Genomic DNA, 11,692 nt, shown 5'->3' with positions numbered 1-11,692 from the left:
AGGTAGGCAGGGTACCCCAAGGGCAGGCTGTATACTTCCTGGTAGCCCCTTTCTTCCTTTTTCAGGGCTGATCAGATATTTTTTTCCCCAGATGGCTCACTGTACCAAGTCTCTTCTTCTGAAGTTTGGCTATGTATTGACCATTGGCAGGCAAGGATTCAGCTACAGTTGGTAGCTAAACTCTGGTCAGAAATAAAAGGAGATCCTCAGAGGCAAGCAGATATAGTGCATATATTGCAGTTCTTAGGCTGGCAGCATCACTCAAATACAGCTTCAGAAATGCCTTTACTGGTCATCATTGCTTGTATGTTTCTCAGCAGACTTAGCTTTTCTTCCTCTACTGGAGACTGCAGTTTCCAGATAAAGCAAGGGAAAAGAAACTCAATTCTTCTTAAATAGCCTTTAGTCTTTGGTGAAATCAGTAACATGTTGAAGCACACTCTTTTCATTACCTGTCAGCATGTCTTGTGTGGATGTTCTAGCTAAGAAGAAGAGGTGTATTTGATTCTTCTTGCTATTTTAATGTTTGCAAAGCCTCCACAATCTTTCAGAATGTCAGGTGTCTTCAAAGTTCATTTCTGAAACTAATGCCTGGTGAAAAACAGGTTATCAAAGCTGATTTTATTTATACTCTATTTTAAAATTCAGAAAATAGATACGTTCCTCAACAGAACAAGCGTACCTTTTTTCTTTTTCAAAGCAGAACTTTGCTAGCTATTAGGCTAACTGTAATTGTTCTTGTGCCAAAGTGACTGAGAATACTGTTTCTTGGTATTTTTTGAGCTTAAATCTGGTTCTTTGCTTCAAGAAACAGGTTTTTTTTAATAAAGATTTGCTTTAAATATCATTTGTTGAACTGTTTTGTTCAGTCAGAAATCTTAGTTAACCTTGTGTCAAAACTTTTAATTAAAAAGAAATAATAATATGTATATTTTCACTTATATGTAAGAGGCAACTAAATCCAGGATTATGTTTAAAAGTAAAACCAAGTTTTGCTTAGTTGTGGAAGGGTTCTACCCGGATACTAGTCTGGCTACTGGAAGATATAAGGTATTTTGGTAGCTGAATTGGATTCTGTGTTTTCTCCATATCAAGATGTTTATTTTTAACTTTTTTCCACAAATTACTATTAAGACTTTTTGAGTATGCAAATACTTATTTCAGGCTATGTGTCTTACTGATAAAACATTGTAGAGAGAAGAAATAATGGCCTTTTCTGTTTTTTTGTTTCAGAGCGATCGTTGTCTTATTCTGATGAGTCTCGACTGTCAAATCTTCTTCGGAGGATTACTCGGGAAGACGACAGAGACCGAAGACTGGCTACTGTAAAGCAACTGAAAGAATTCATTCAGCAACCAGAAAACAAACTGGTAAGTAGTCGTTACTCTTCTGTAGCACTGGAGCATTTTTCTTTTCATAAAACTGCCTTTCAAAAAAAAAAAAAAATTGGTATTGAAATCTGGGGAGTATATCTTACCTACAGCAAAGGAAAGTGTGTTTCTGGATTTTCAGTTCTTTCTCTGTCATTCAGGAAGCTTTCCACTGCTTGATTACTGAATTGTAGTTTTTTGACTTTTTTTTTTAAATATCCTTCAGTTCCTTTAGCAAAGAAATAAGGAAAAAGCAAACCAAACATGTTTCCATCTTGTTCAATAACCATTTCTGGATTTTAAATGAAAAATGTGCATATATTTTACAGTTGTCTGCGTAACTCATCTTAAAGCTACTAAGCTTTCTGGTTAAGTATATACAAATACTAAATTATGGAATAAGTACACGGTATCTTATCCAGGAGCCTTTTATCCCCATTTGGATTGCGTAGTATCCTCAGACGACTATCAGTGTTTCCTTCAATAGCTCTCTGTGTGCTGGGCAAGGAAGAAGTGATAGTCTGATCCTTTGGAGTAGACGTGACAGGAGGTTTTTGGAAGGATGGCTCTCTTGAGAAGAAGAGTGGGCAATAGTTAAAATGTTTTATTTCCATGGCCTACGTTTATGGAAGGAGTCTTGTTATAACAAGTCTTTTAGTAATTTGCACTTTAATCTGAATCTCACCTGGAATACAATTGCTCAAAGCCGTTGACTCAGTCTTTGTACCATAAAGGGTAAATTCAGAGAGCATGAGATGTAGGCAGTGCTGTTATGCTGTAATATTTTCTCCATAACTTCGCTCAGTAGGAATAGTTTGTGACACACTCAGTGGTTGCTCATAACTCTGAAGTGAATAGGTTTCATATTGCTTTGAGATCTTTTTGATAATCCAAAGCATGTTGATAGTTATTTTAAATCCGCTGTTGTAGTGGCAGCACGTGTTTGGTTTTCATTTACTAGGCTAAAATCTGATGGAAAAGAAATTTCTTTTTTAATCTGGTTTCTGCATTTCTGTAAGCAGATTTTTTTTTCTGGGAAAATGGTAGTATCACTACTAAACTGTCTGTTGTGTGTAATTTTTTGGTCTGGGCTTCATCAAGGCTTTGGTACAAGAAATGCTTTGCTTCCATTGAGTGGCTGTTGGACAGAGGGATGATCTCTGACACTAAGAATTGAGAGATTTGGTGTTTGGTTTTGGTTTGATAGACAGTGAATTTGTCAATATTTACATGCTCCTCTCACTTCTATGCTTCTCTTTCTACATAAATGTGACAGTTGCAGCCCTTATTTTTCAGTAATTGATATATATTTCTTTTGCCATCTGTTTTTGAAATGTGCAAGATTTTATGTCTGTAGGTATTACAAATTAACTGCAGTGTCTTGTGAAAACAATTGCTTGTAACAGGGTTTTGCTTTTCAGTTACCTTAATTATAGCCATCATCTTATTAGATACTGGTAAATGTTGGCAACTTAAGGAAGCTATGAATCCTTCATCAAGCATCTGAAGAGAAGCATAGCGTGCTCTTTGGAAGAAACATGATAGAACATTCTGGGTGGTGAATATATATTTCAAGTCCTTTAAACTTGAAAGGGATCCCACAATTATTCAGCATTGTTCAAAATGAGAAAAGCACCTCGTATTTGGATCCTCTTTTGTGGAATTAGGAATAAAATAAGTCTTTTTTTTTTCCATTAGGTCTTTGGTATTTGTTCTAAAATGAGTTTCTGAACTCTAAAATTGTCAAGTGTTTCTTAAGGGTTCAAGGGAACTCCTTCAAGGGAAACTTTCTCTTCTCCCAGCTAGCAAACAGAAATAAGATTGGATTTCAAGTGATCTCTCCAATATTGAACATAAAATTTTATAAAGTATGATTCTTAACCTAGCTGTCCCTCTTGCAGTTCTTTACATCATTAAATGTAGTTTAACAGAGATCTTGTTGGTCTTTGGGTTGAAATGTAGGTGCGTTGAACAAAGTGTAGTAATAAAAATAACTTGGCAGTGCCCTTGCCATGGAATGGCAATTTATAAATTGCATGGGTATCTTTTTCCCTTTTGCTGTAGCCTCTTTTGCGGATATCAGGCACGTTTTTCAAATGTTTACATTGTCAAAGAATTTAATTCTCCAGACTATTACTGATCAGTTAAATATTGTGCTGCTGTACTCACTTATAAAGGTAGGACCCTAGGTCTTCAGTAGCCACTACTGATGGGCTGAATGGTGAGTTTCACATCTATGATGTAATGTCATCAGCTAGAACTAAATATAGAATGGGGCTTGACTGGAGGCTGCCAGTGTATTTTTATGGTTACTGTAAATAAATATGAAATATAACATGTGGGATAATATTTCAGTATTGCTTAATATAGTTCCTGCTAGTCTGCAGAGGCCATGAAATTGTAATAGCATTCTATTGGCAAATGTAATTGCCAGGGATGTTCTTAATGTGGATGTAAACAGGACCCAGTTTGCAGAGTTATTGTGGCATTATTATATTTATGCCTTTTATGTATTCTGTGTTATAGGTACTAGTTAAACAACTGGATAATATCCTGACTGCCATTCATGATGTACTCAATGAAAGGTAAACAAGAAAAACTAAGCAGTTTAAAGGTTTTAAAGAAGAACAGTGATGTTCGGTTTATTGTTTTGAGTATAGAAACACCGTAGCATGAAGGAAAGGTTGAAAGAAATTCACTTAATTTGCATGGATATGACAAATAGTATTAAAAGGATGGAGCACGAGGACAGCTAAGACTCTTAAGCATGTCAGTAGTGCTTTTAGGCTGTCCAGAGTACACTTCACAGAGAGAATTTTAATCTATATGGCTTTTATGTTGTAGGTGGTGTGAATTCTGTCTCAGCTACATTTAATTGGTTAGACATAGTATCGTGTTGCTGTGCTTATCTGGCTTTCACATTTAGCTTTGTTTTTTACAACCTGATTTGCTTTGTCTCCATGCAAGTAGGAACATATGCAGAGGAAGCATAAGAGTGTGTAGGCATTTGGGTGTTTAGTTCAATGCTGCTACCTAAAATTAGCTCTGTGTTAAGAATATTCTTTCTCGAACATCATGTTGCAAGTCGATTGGCCAATATATTGTATTCTTTTATTTAAATTGATTTATTTCATAGAAATACTTCATAGAAAATGTATTACCTGTTATTAATGGCCATTTCAACCTTATGATCGTTATTGCAAATAAGTAGGAGGGGAGCTCATTTGTGCATATATTTTTCTATTTCAGAAAAATGTTGAATCTTTTCTTGGTTTCTTTTGTTGTGCTTTAACATCTGGAGACTCCACATTTCTTTTTTTCTCCCCCAAAATGCAGTAGCAAATTGCTTCAAGAATTGAGACAGGAAGGAGCTTGCTGTCTTGGCCTTCTTTGTGCTTCTTTAAGCTATGAGGCTGAGAAGATCTTTAAATGGATTTTTAGCAAATTCAGCTTATCCACAAAAGATGAAGTTAAACTTCTTTATTTGTGTGCAACCTACAAAGCACTGGAGACTGTAGGAGAAAAGAAAGCCTTTTCATCTTTAATGCAGGTAAGGCTGCAAGTTAAAACAGGAATATTAAGACTTCCAGTGCAATGCGTGAATTAATGTTTAAATTAGAATGACCAATATGTAATTCTATGTTGACATAATAAGTAAGCACAATTAAAAGTGGGAGGGGACTTTGTATGAAATTCTTTGGTACTGATTTTGTTAGAAGAAAATGTCAAGAAAATGTCTTTGTATGATAGTGGCATCAAAAAAAAATGTACTTATTAGGGTGTATTGCAAATCCAAAGTGAAAAATCTTGTTGAGAGCAAAACAACTTAACCCAAGCAAACAGTGCACATAGCCTGATCTGTGGATTGCTTTGATGTGCCACCTTCTCTCTGTAATGTCAAATTTGAATTTTAATGGTATTTGAGACAGAATAGAATGTGTGCAGACAAACTTGATCCCTTGGTTCAAGTTCCAGGGTCTTATTTTGGGTGTAGAGTAAAAGCATTTATGTCTCCATTTGGTTTCTGTTTTATGGAACCTAAAAGCTTTCAGCAGGAGAAATAAACCTAGAGCAACTAGTTGCACCTTGGCTAAACAGTTGAAGAAAAACTGTCCTTAAACTTTAAAGTTGTTATATCTCAAGCAAATACCCAGTTGAAATAGGTCTTTTGAAGCCACTTCTGTGGAGCTTTTTAGTGTTTTCCTCCCAGCAGATGTGTTGAGAAGCTTAACTCAAAGCAGCTCACTGAAAACCTGTCTTTATATTCTAGCTGTTTCATGGGCTGTGTTAATGAAGTGAAATGTCTAGTAGTGTTGCTTTATTTTTTCAGCTTGTAATGACCAGCCTACAGTCCATTCTAGAAAATGTGGATACACCAGAGTTACTGTGTAAATGTGTCAAGTGCATTCTTCTGTTGTCCCGATGTTATCCGCACATCTTCAGCACCAATTTTCGGGTAAGCTTAATTTGTTCTGTATTTTTTTCTCTCAGGTAGAAAAGTTGCTGTAATATATTGAGTAACTTTTTTTCCCTTCTGTTTTCCCCTAAAATTTCTTTACAGGACACAGTGGACATACTGGTTGGGTGGCATATAGATCACACTCAGAAACCTTCATTGACTCAACAGGTGTCTGGTGAGTTTGGCTGAAGGGCTGCAGATATCCATTCTGGCTTGCAGTAACTGGGGTGGGAGGTTACACTAATCTGGTTCTACTAAAGTGGAAGATGACAAAATGAAAATGAGTTTCTGACTCTGCAATGAGATATTTTGTTCCTAATTTTGAAATTTTTTTGCCATTTTATGGTATGCGTGGAAAGGTGGGACACTTTAGACTGTATTTAAGCATCAGTTAATTCGTGGAACTCCTTAACAGTTAGTAGGTTTATGAATTTTAATTCTCAAAAATTAAGTTACTAAAGATAAAATGTCTTTTATATACCTAAACAAACTGTTGTGGGATAGATGCTTTAGTTTACAAAAATCTCTTTTTTGTTCATTAACTAGTTCCTTTGTTTTAATTGGCCTGGTATTTTTATGTAGGATGGCTGCAAAGCTTGGAGCCCTTTTGGGTGGCTGATCTTACTTTTTCTACCACGCTCTTGGGTCAGTTTTTAGAAGATATGGAAGCTTATGCTGAGGTAAATAAGGCTTGATTGTATATGCCAGAATTAACTGTTACAGATTTTATTAAAACATACACAGCTTTGTTTAGGCATGTATTACCCTTGTAGAAAATAAAAATTATAGGGTTTTCATGGGGAAAAGAGGGTCAGATTGCGGAGTATATATTCAAGTTAATGGGAAGACAATTGTAGAGTGCTCATGGACTACTTGGACTACAATCGTAGCCAGGCTATCAGCCCTTGTCATTAAGAATATCATGTTATAATAAAATTATCAAAAGAGGACTCCCTTTATTTTTAAAATGCTGCAGTAAAGACATTTTTAGTATTTTTCCTTATTTTCTTTTTGTCCAACGTTGGTGTGTTTTGGTAGAGGCTATTAAGAGGGGAGATGCTTAATGTTTCCATAGATTAATGGTAAATGTCTTTTTAAACAAAGTAACAGGATACATTCTGTAGAAAATAATGTAGCGAGAGGTTTAGCTCCTATTAGAAAACTAGAGCATAATGATTTAACTTCTCTTTGACACTGTAACCTTTGCTTGTTAATACAGCATAGAGTTTTTCTGAAGCTGTCATTAGACGAAGAGTTTTTGGCTCCTGTACATTTTTGTAACTAGATTGTGCTGTAGCCTACATGGCAATTCTGCTAGCACTGCATTAACTTGCATGCAGATTCTATAGGTAAGGTTGTACTTCCTACACAATCTGTTTAACTCAAAGCAGAATAAATCATTCAGTTCTATTAGCATACTTACGTGTATGCTTATACTTGCAATGGTACAACTCCAGCATTCACACATCTCTTTGGCCCTCTTCTGCCCACAGAAACTTGCACTGCTGTAACTATAGGCACATGATTGAAACTATTAAGCTAGCACTGTAGGTTAATGCTTAGCAGCTGATCTGCTGAACTGGACGGTTTGCATACTACTAGTCGTGGAAGAGCCCTGAGATAACATGTTAATTTAAGTTGTGGGGAAGGTGATTCAGGCTAGTGTGTTCAGTCTTGCCGTGGGGCAGACCAAGGCTATATGTGTACTGCTGAGATCAGCACTGGGAAGGCTCCCAGGTACTGCTGCCAGCTGGCATGGAATAGCCTGCTGGCCAAATCAGTCTGCAGATAAAGGTAGCTGTGTAAACAGTGTGGTGGGGGTGGCCACCTGGACATCCTGATGCCAGGCTGTGGCTAGAAGTTGTTTGGGATGGTGGTATGAAGGAACCTGCTGAAGCAGTGCTGCATGTCATGTTCCAGAGACCAGAAGCATTATGAGGCTGTGTTTTGATTTTCAAGGTGCAGTCTGAGAGTACTGTATTGTAGTGGCTAAGCTATGGAATGGCGTTTAATTACTATTCAGTGACTTGCATATCTTTGCGTGCCTATATCCTGTCTTTGCAAAATTAAGTACAGAGGATAAATACATCTAAAGCTGTATATGTTTGGAAACTTGCTACGATTAGTTTTAATATCAAATTTTGGTCTTTATGTATTTTAACTGTTAGTAATGTGTCCTGACATACAAAACCTGTGCACTGCAGGACCTCAGCCATGTGGCTTCTGGGGAGTCCCTAGATGAAGATATTCCTCCTCCCTCTGTATCACTACCTAAACTGGCTGCACTTCTTCGAGTTTTCAGTACTGTGGTGAGAAGTATTGGGGAGCGCTTCAGCCCAATTAGAGGACCACCAATTACAGAAGCATACGTAACTGATGTAAGAATTGAAGCTTTTGCTTTTCTTCATTGCTGACGTGATTTATTATCATGTAGTGACAGTTTTTTGATTGATAAATATATGCTAAACTTGAATCAAATGTATTCCTCTAAAGAATTATACTGCAAGAATTTTATTAAATGTTGAGGTACATTGTGGCAATGTCATATTGGAAGCCTATGCAACAGATGTGAATGGTGAATGGTTTCTTGTAGGCAATTGATTTCATGCAGTTAGATTTGTCTGTTAGCTTTTTATTACTGTGCAGTTACCATTTGTTCCAATTGTTATGGTGTTATAAAATCTGAACTCAAAGTGTGTGGTTTATGAAGTGTAGTTTTTACATTATTTGTGCTGAAGGTACATCTAAGTAAAATATGATAGCAAAGTTCACTTGTTCTATATAGGACTTCATACGTGGTTAGTATAATACAGTGCAACATGAGAACTAGCTGCTATACTTCTGTGTCATGACCAGTAGAGGGTGTGAATGACATTAAGACAAAGATTGCACAAGATAAAAATATCTGTAGTCAACATTGTGTTGTTGCGTGAGCTGCACAACTGGAATTTGTGCTCCTCCAGAGTTTTGTTAGGGACAGAACAACTTCTCAAATAAATAACAGTATTGATTTCCCAATTAAAGCCAAGAAAGTTGTGTAACTTGTCTTACATCACAGGAATCCTCTGCAGATTAAATTTCAGAAAGAAATTTAGTCTGTCTTTTAGGAAAGAACAGGAGTTCTGTTGTTATCAGTTGTAGAATGGACGTCTGAATAGTGGATTTGAGTTTTCTAGGTCCATTCAGGCTTTTAGCTGATAAGAAGCAAGCAATCAGGAGTTTATTTCTCTTCTTATACCTGTAATGCAATGCAATGCCATGATATATGTGATTCAGAAAAAATATTCTTTTGAGAGAGTATACCATGATGCAGAGTATGTTAAGGGGTAGAACATCAAATGGATGCAAGTATAATTAAATAACATACAGTTCTTGTATTTTTTTGTTTTGAAATGGATTAATATAGATGTTTCTCTTAACTTTCCAGGTTCTCTACAGAGTAATGAGATGTGTGACTGCAGCAAACCAAGTATTCTTTTCAGAAGCAGTACTCACAGCTGCCAATGAGTGTGTTGGTGTTTTACTTGGCAGTCTGGATCCAAGTATGACCATACACTGTGACATGGTTATCACATATGGATTGGATCAAATGGAAAATTGTCAGACTTGTGGCACTGATTATATCATTTCAGTCCTGAATCTGTTGACGCTGGTGTGTACATGTTATTTTGTTTTTCCCATGAGAAAATAGTGTTTTTTTTAAAGGTAGAATGCTTTTTTCTGTCTGTGAGAGATGTATGCTTAAAACTCTGCTTTTCCTGACCACAAGCAAGAAATTCTACTACTAGTATTCATTCCTGGAAAGCCTATATTGCTAGCTTGTTTTTAGTTGCTAGCTTGTGCTTTTAGTTTTAGCCTGAGTGTTGTTTTTATTTTGTTGGTTTCTTTGTCTTGCTTGACTGTTGGTCTCTGCAGTTGATGCCACCAGAGTTTTAGTGTTTAATATTCTCAGTTTTTCTATTGAATATCTGCTTATGCCATCACCTGGGAAATCAGAATTCTTCAAAATGTAGCTCTTAGAGCACAAGTTTTTAAACTCCTATGGATACAGGTTGATGGAGCAATTTTTTCTCAGCTATTCTGTCAAAGCCTCAAAATAACTAATTCTTTGCATGGATTTGGGAGAGCAAATACCAAATATTTGTGTTCGTGGGAAACTTTTAAATATACTGTATGCAAGATAGAAAAAGTGTTTTGATTAATCTTTTGTAATTTATTGCAATATAATTAGATTAAAGGTATTTATTTAGAAATTTGTTAAAGACTTGTTTTGTTTTTATCTCCAGATTGTTGAACAAATAAATACAAAACTACCATCATCATTTGTAGAGAAATTATTTATTCCAGAGTCTAAACTGCTTGTACTTCGTTATCATAAGGAAAAAGAGGTAAGAGAAGTGTCTCTGCAGGTGTGTTACTACAGCCTTCTTACACATGTAAAGGGTGTAAAATGCATTTCATTTTAAATAAGCTATAAGAAAGCATATGTAGCTAGTTTGTGGTTTTGGTGTTTAGACTCAGTGTGTGTGTTTGCAAATTCTCTGCCTGGTATGACAAGGAAGTGCTTAGTGTGGCTTTCATAGTCAGTGTGCATTATGTGAGTGGTCTAGAAAACAATCTACAGGCTGTGGGTGATGCTTAATTGCAGAAAACTGAAGATTAGGTATGAATATTGAGACTAAGTTATCCAGCTTTTAGTTCTGCAGTGGTAACTAATTTCATTTTGATTACACACTAATAGTTTACTTCTTTATTTTATACCACCAAGGTTGTTGCAGCAGCCCATGCTGTGTATCAGGCAGTACTGAGCCTGAAGAACATTCCTGTTTTGGAGACTGCTTACAGGTTGATTCTAGGAGAAATGACCTGTGCTCTAAACAGTCTTCTCTATAGTTTACATCTTCCCGAGGCCTGTTCTGAAATCCAGCATGACTCTTTCAAGAAGCATGTATTCACTGTGGAAAATGCAAAGTTTGTTGTTATATTTGACCTCAGTGCCCTAAGTACTATTGGAAATGCTAAGAACTCATTAATTGGGGTGAGTAAAGATCATATAGATAAAGTCTGTGCAATTTTAACTTTGTGCATAATGAGAAGTGGTTTCTAAGGTAGAATGTCTTAGCAGGGTTATTCCTGAATTGAAGCCGTTGCTGTCAGAACAATTCTGCTTTTTGAAAACTGTCAGATAAAAGCAGTGTGTCTGCTGATAGTGTATCAGCTGTGTGAAAATACTTGTTATGGGTTATTCTAAGTAAGCATAAACTACTTTTAACAAATCATTTAAAAAGGGGGAAGAAATCAGTTATGATCAATATCAGTAAAATTAATGGAGTTGTAAAGTACTGTTTTCCATGGGAACAAGTGAAACAATAGTTAGCTGTATGGAAGGCTACACTTGAAAATTGAATCCTATTTATTATGTTTCTGTGCTTATGTTACAATTTTTTTTATAGATGTGGGCCCTTTCACCAACTGTGTTTGCACTACTGAGTAAAAATCTGATGATTGTTCATGGTGACATAGCAGTTCATTTTCCTGCTGTCCAGTATGCAGTACTCTATACGTTGTATTCACATTGTTCCAGGTAAGGAGACTCATCAGTAGTAGTTCATCAGTATTTTAAGAGCACTAGGATGAGTTGATTTGAATGGAAAAAATATGGGATGGAGGAATGTATTTAATAGGATTTAACAATTAAAGTTTTGCCCAACATACTCTGATCAGTTTTAATTGAATAAATTGTAGGGAGCCTGCATCTCAGCTAGCAAAGCATGCTCTGACTTAAAATTTGACATTTAATTTGGAGGAGGATTAGGAGTCTTGAGTTTGAGTAGAGGAAAGTGAGGAAGAAAATGTTTGGGTT

At 36.1% G+C, this 11,692-nt stretch overlaps 1 protein-coding gene across 1 annotated transcript in view; it reads left to right on the top strand.

Annotated features, from left to right (window-relative positions):
* Positions 1-1,217: 1,217 nt before the first annotated feature.
* The window catches only part of SMG1 (SMG1 nonsense mediated mRNA decay associated PI3K related kinase), a 46,704-nt gene continuing 36,229 nt past the window's right edge, over positions 1,218-11,692 (top strand). The window contains exons 1-11 of the mRNA XM_019620756.1: positions 1,218-1,370; positions 3,897-3,955; positions 4,707-4,920; positions 5,701-5,826; positions 5,932-6,004; positions 6,412-6,509; positions 8,034-8,207; positions 9,257-9,481; positions 10,116-10,217; positions 10,598-10,867; positions 11,283-11,413. Coding sequence (XP_019476301.1) covers positions 4,915-4,920; positions 5,701-5,826; positions 5,932-6,004; positions 6,412-6,509; positions 8,034-8,207; positions 9,257-9,481; positions 10,116-10,217; positions 10,598-10,867; positions 11,283-11,413 — 1,205 coding nt within the window. The 5' untranslated portion in view covers positions 1,218-1,370; positions 3,897-3,955; positions 4,707-4,914. The remainder of the gene's footprint in view (positions 1,371-3,896; positions 3,956-4,706; positions 4,921-5,700; positions 5,827-5,931; positions 6,005-6,411; positions 6,510-8,033; positions 8,208-9,256; positions 9,482-10,115; positions 10,218-10,597; positions 10,868-11,282; positions 11,414-11,692) is intronic.

Source organism: Meleagris gallopavo, chromosome 16, assembly GCF_000146605.3.
Source record: "Meleagris gallopavo isolate NT-WF06-2002-E0010 breed Aviagen turkey brand Nicholas breeding stock chromosome 16, Turkey_5.1, whole genome shotgun sequence".
NCBI lineage: Eukaryota > Metazoa > Chordata > Aves > Galliformes > Phasianidae > Meleagris > Meleagris gallopavo.
This window is presented reverse-complemented; position numbering and strand designations above follow the sequence as displayed.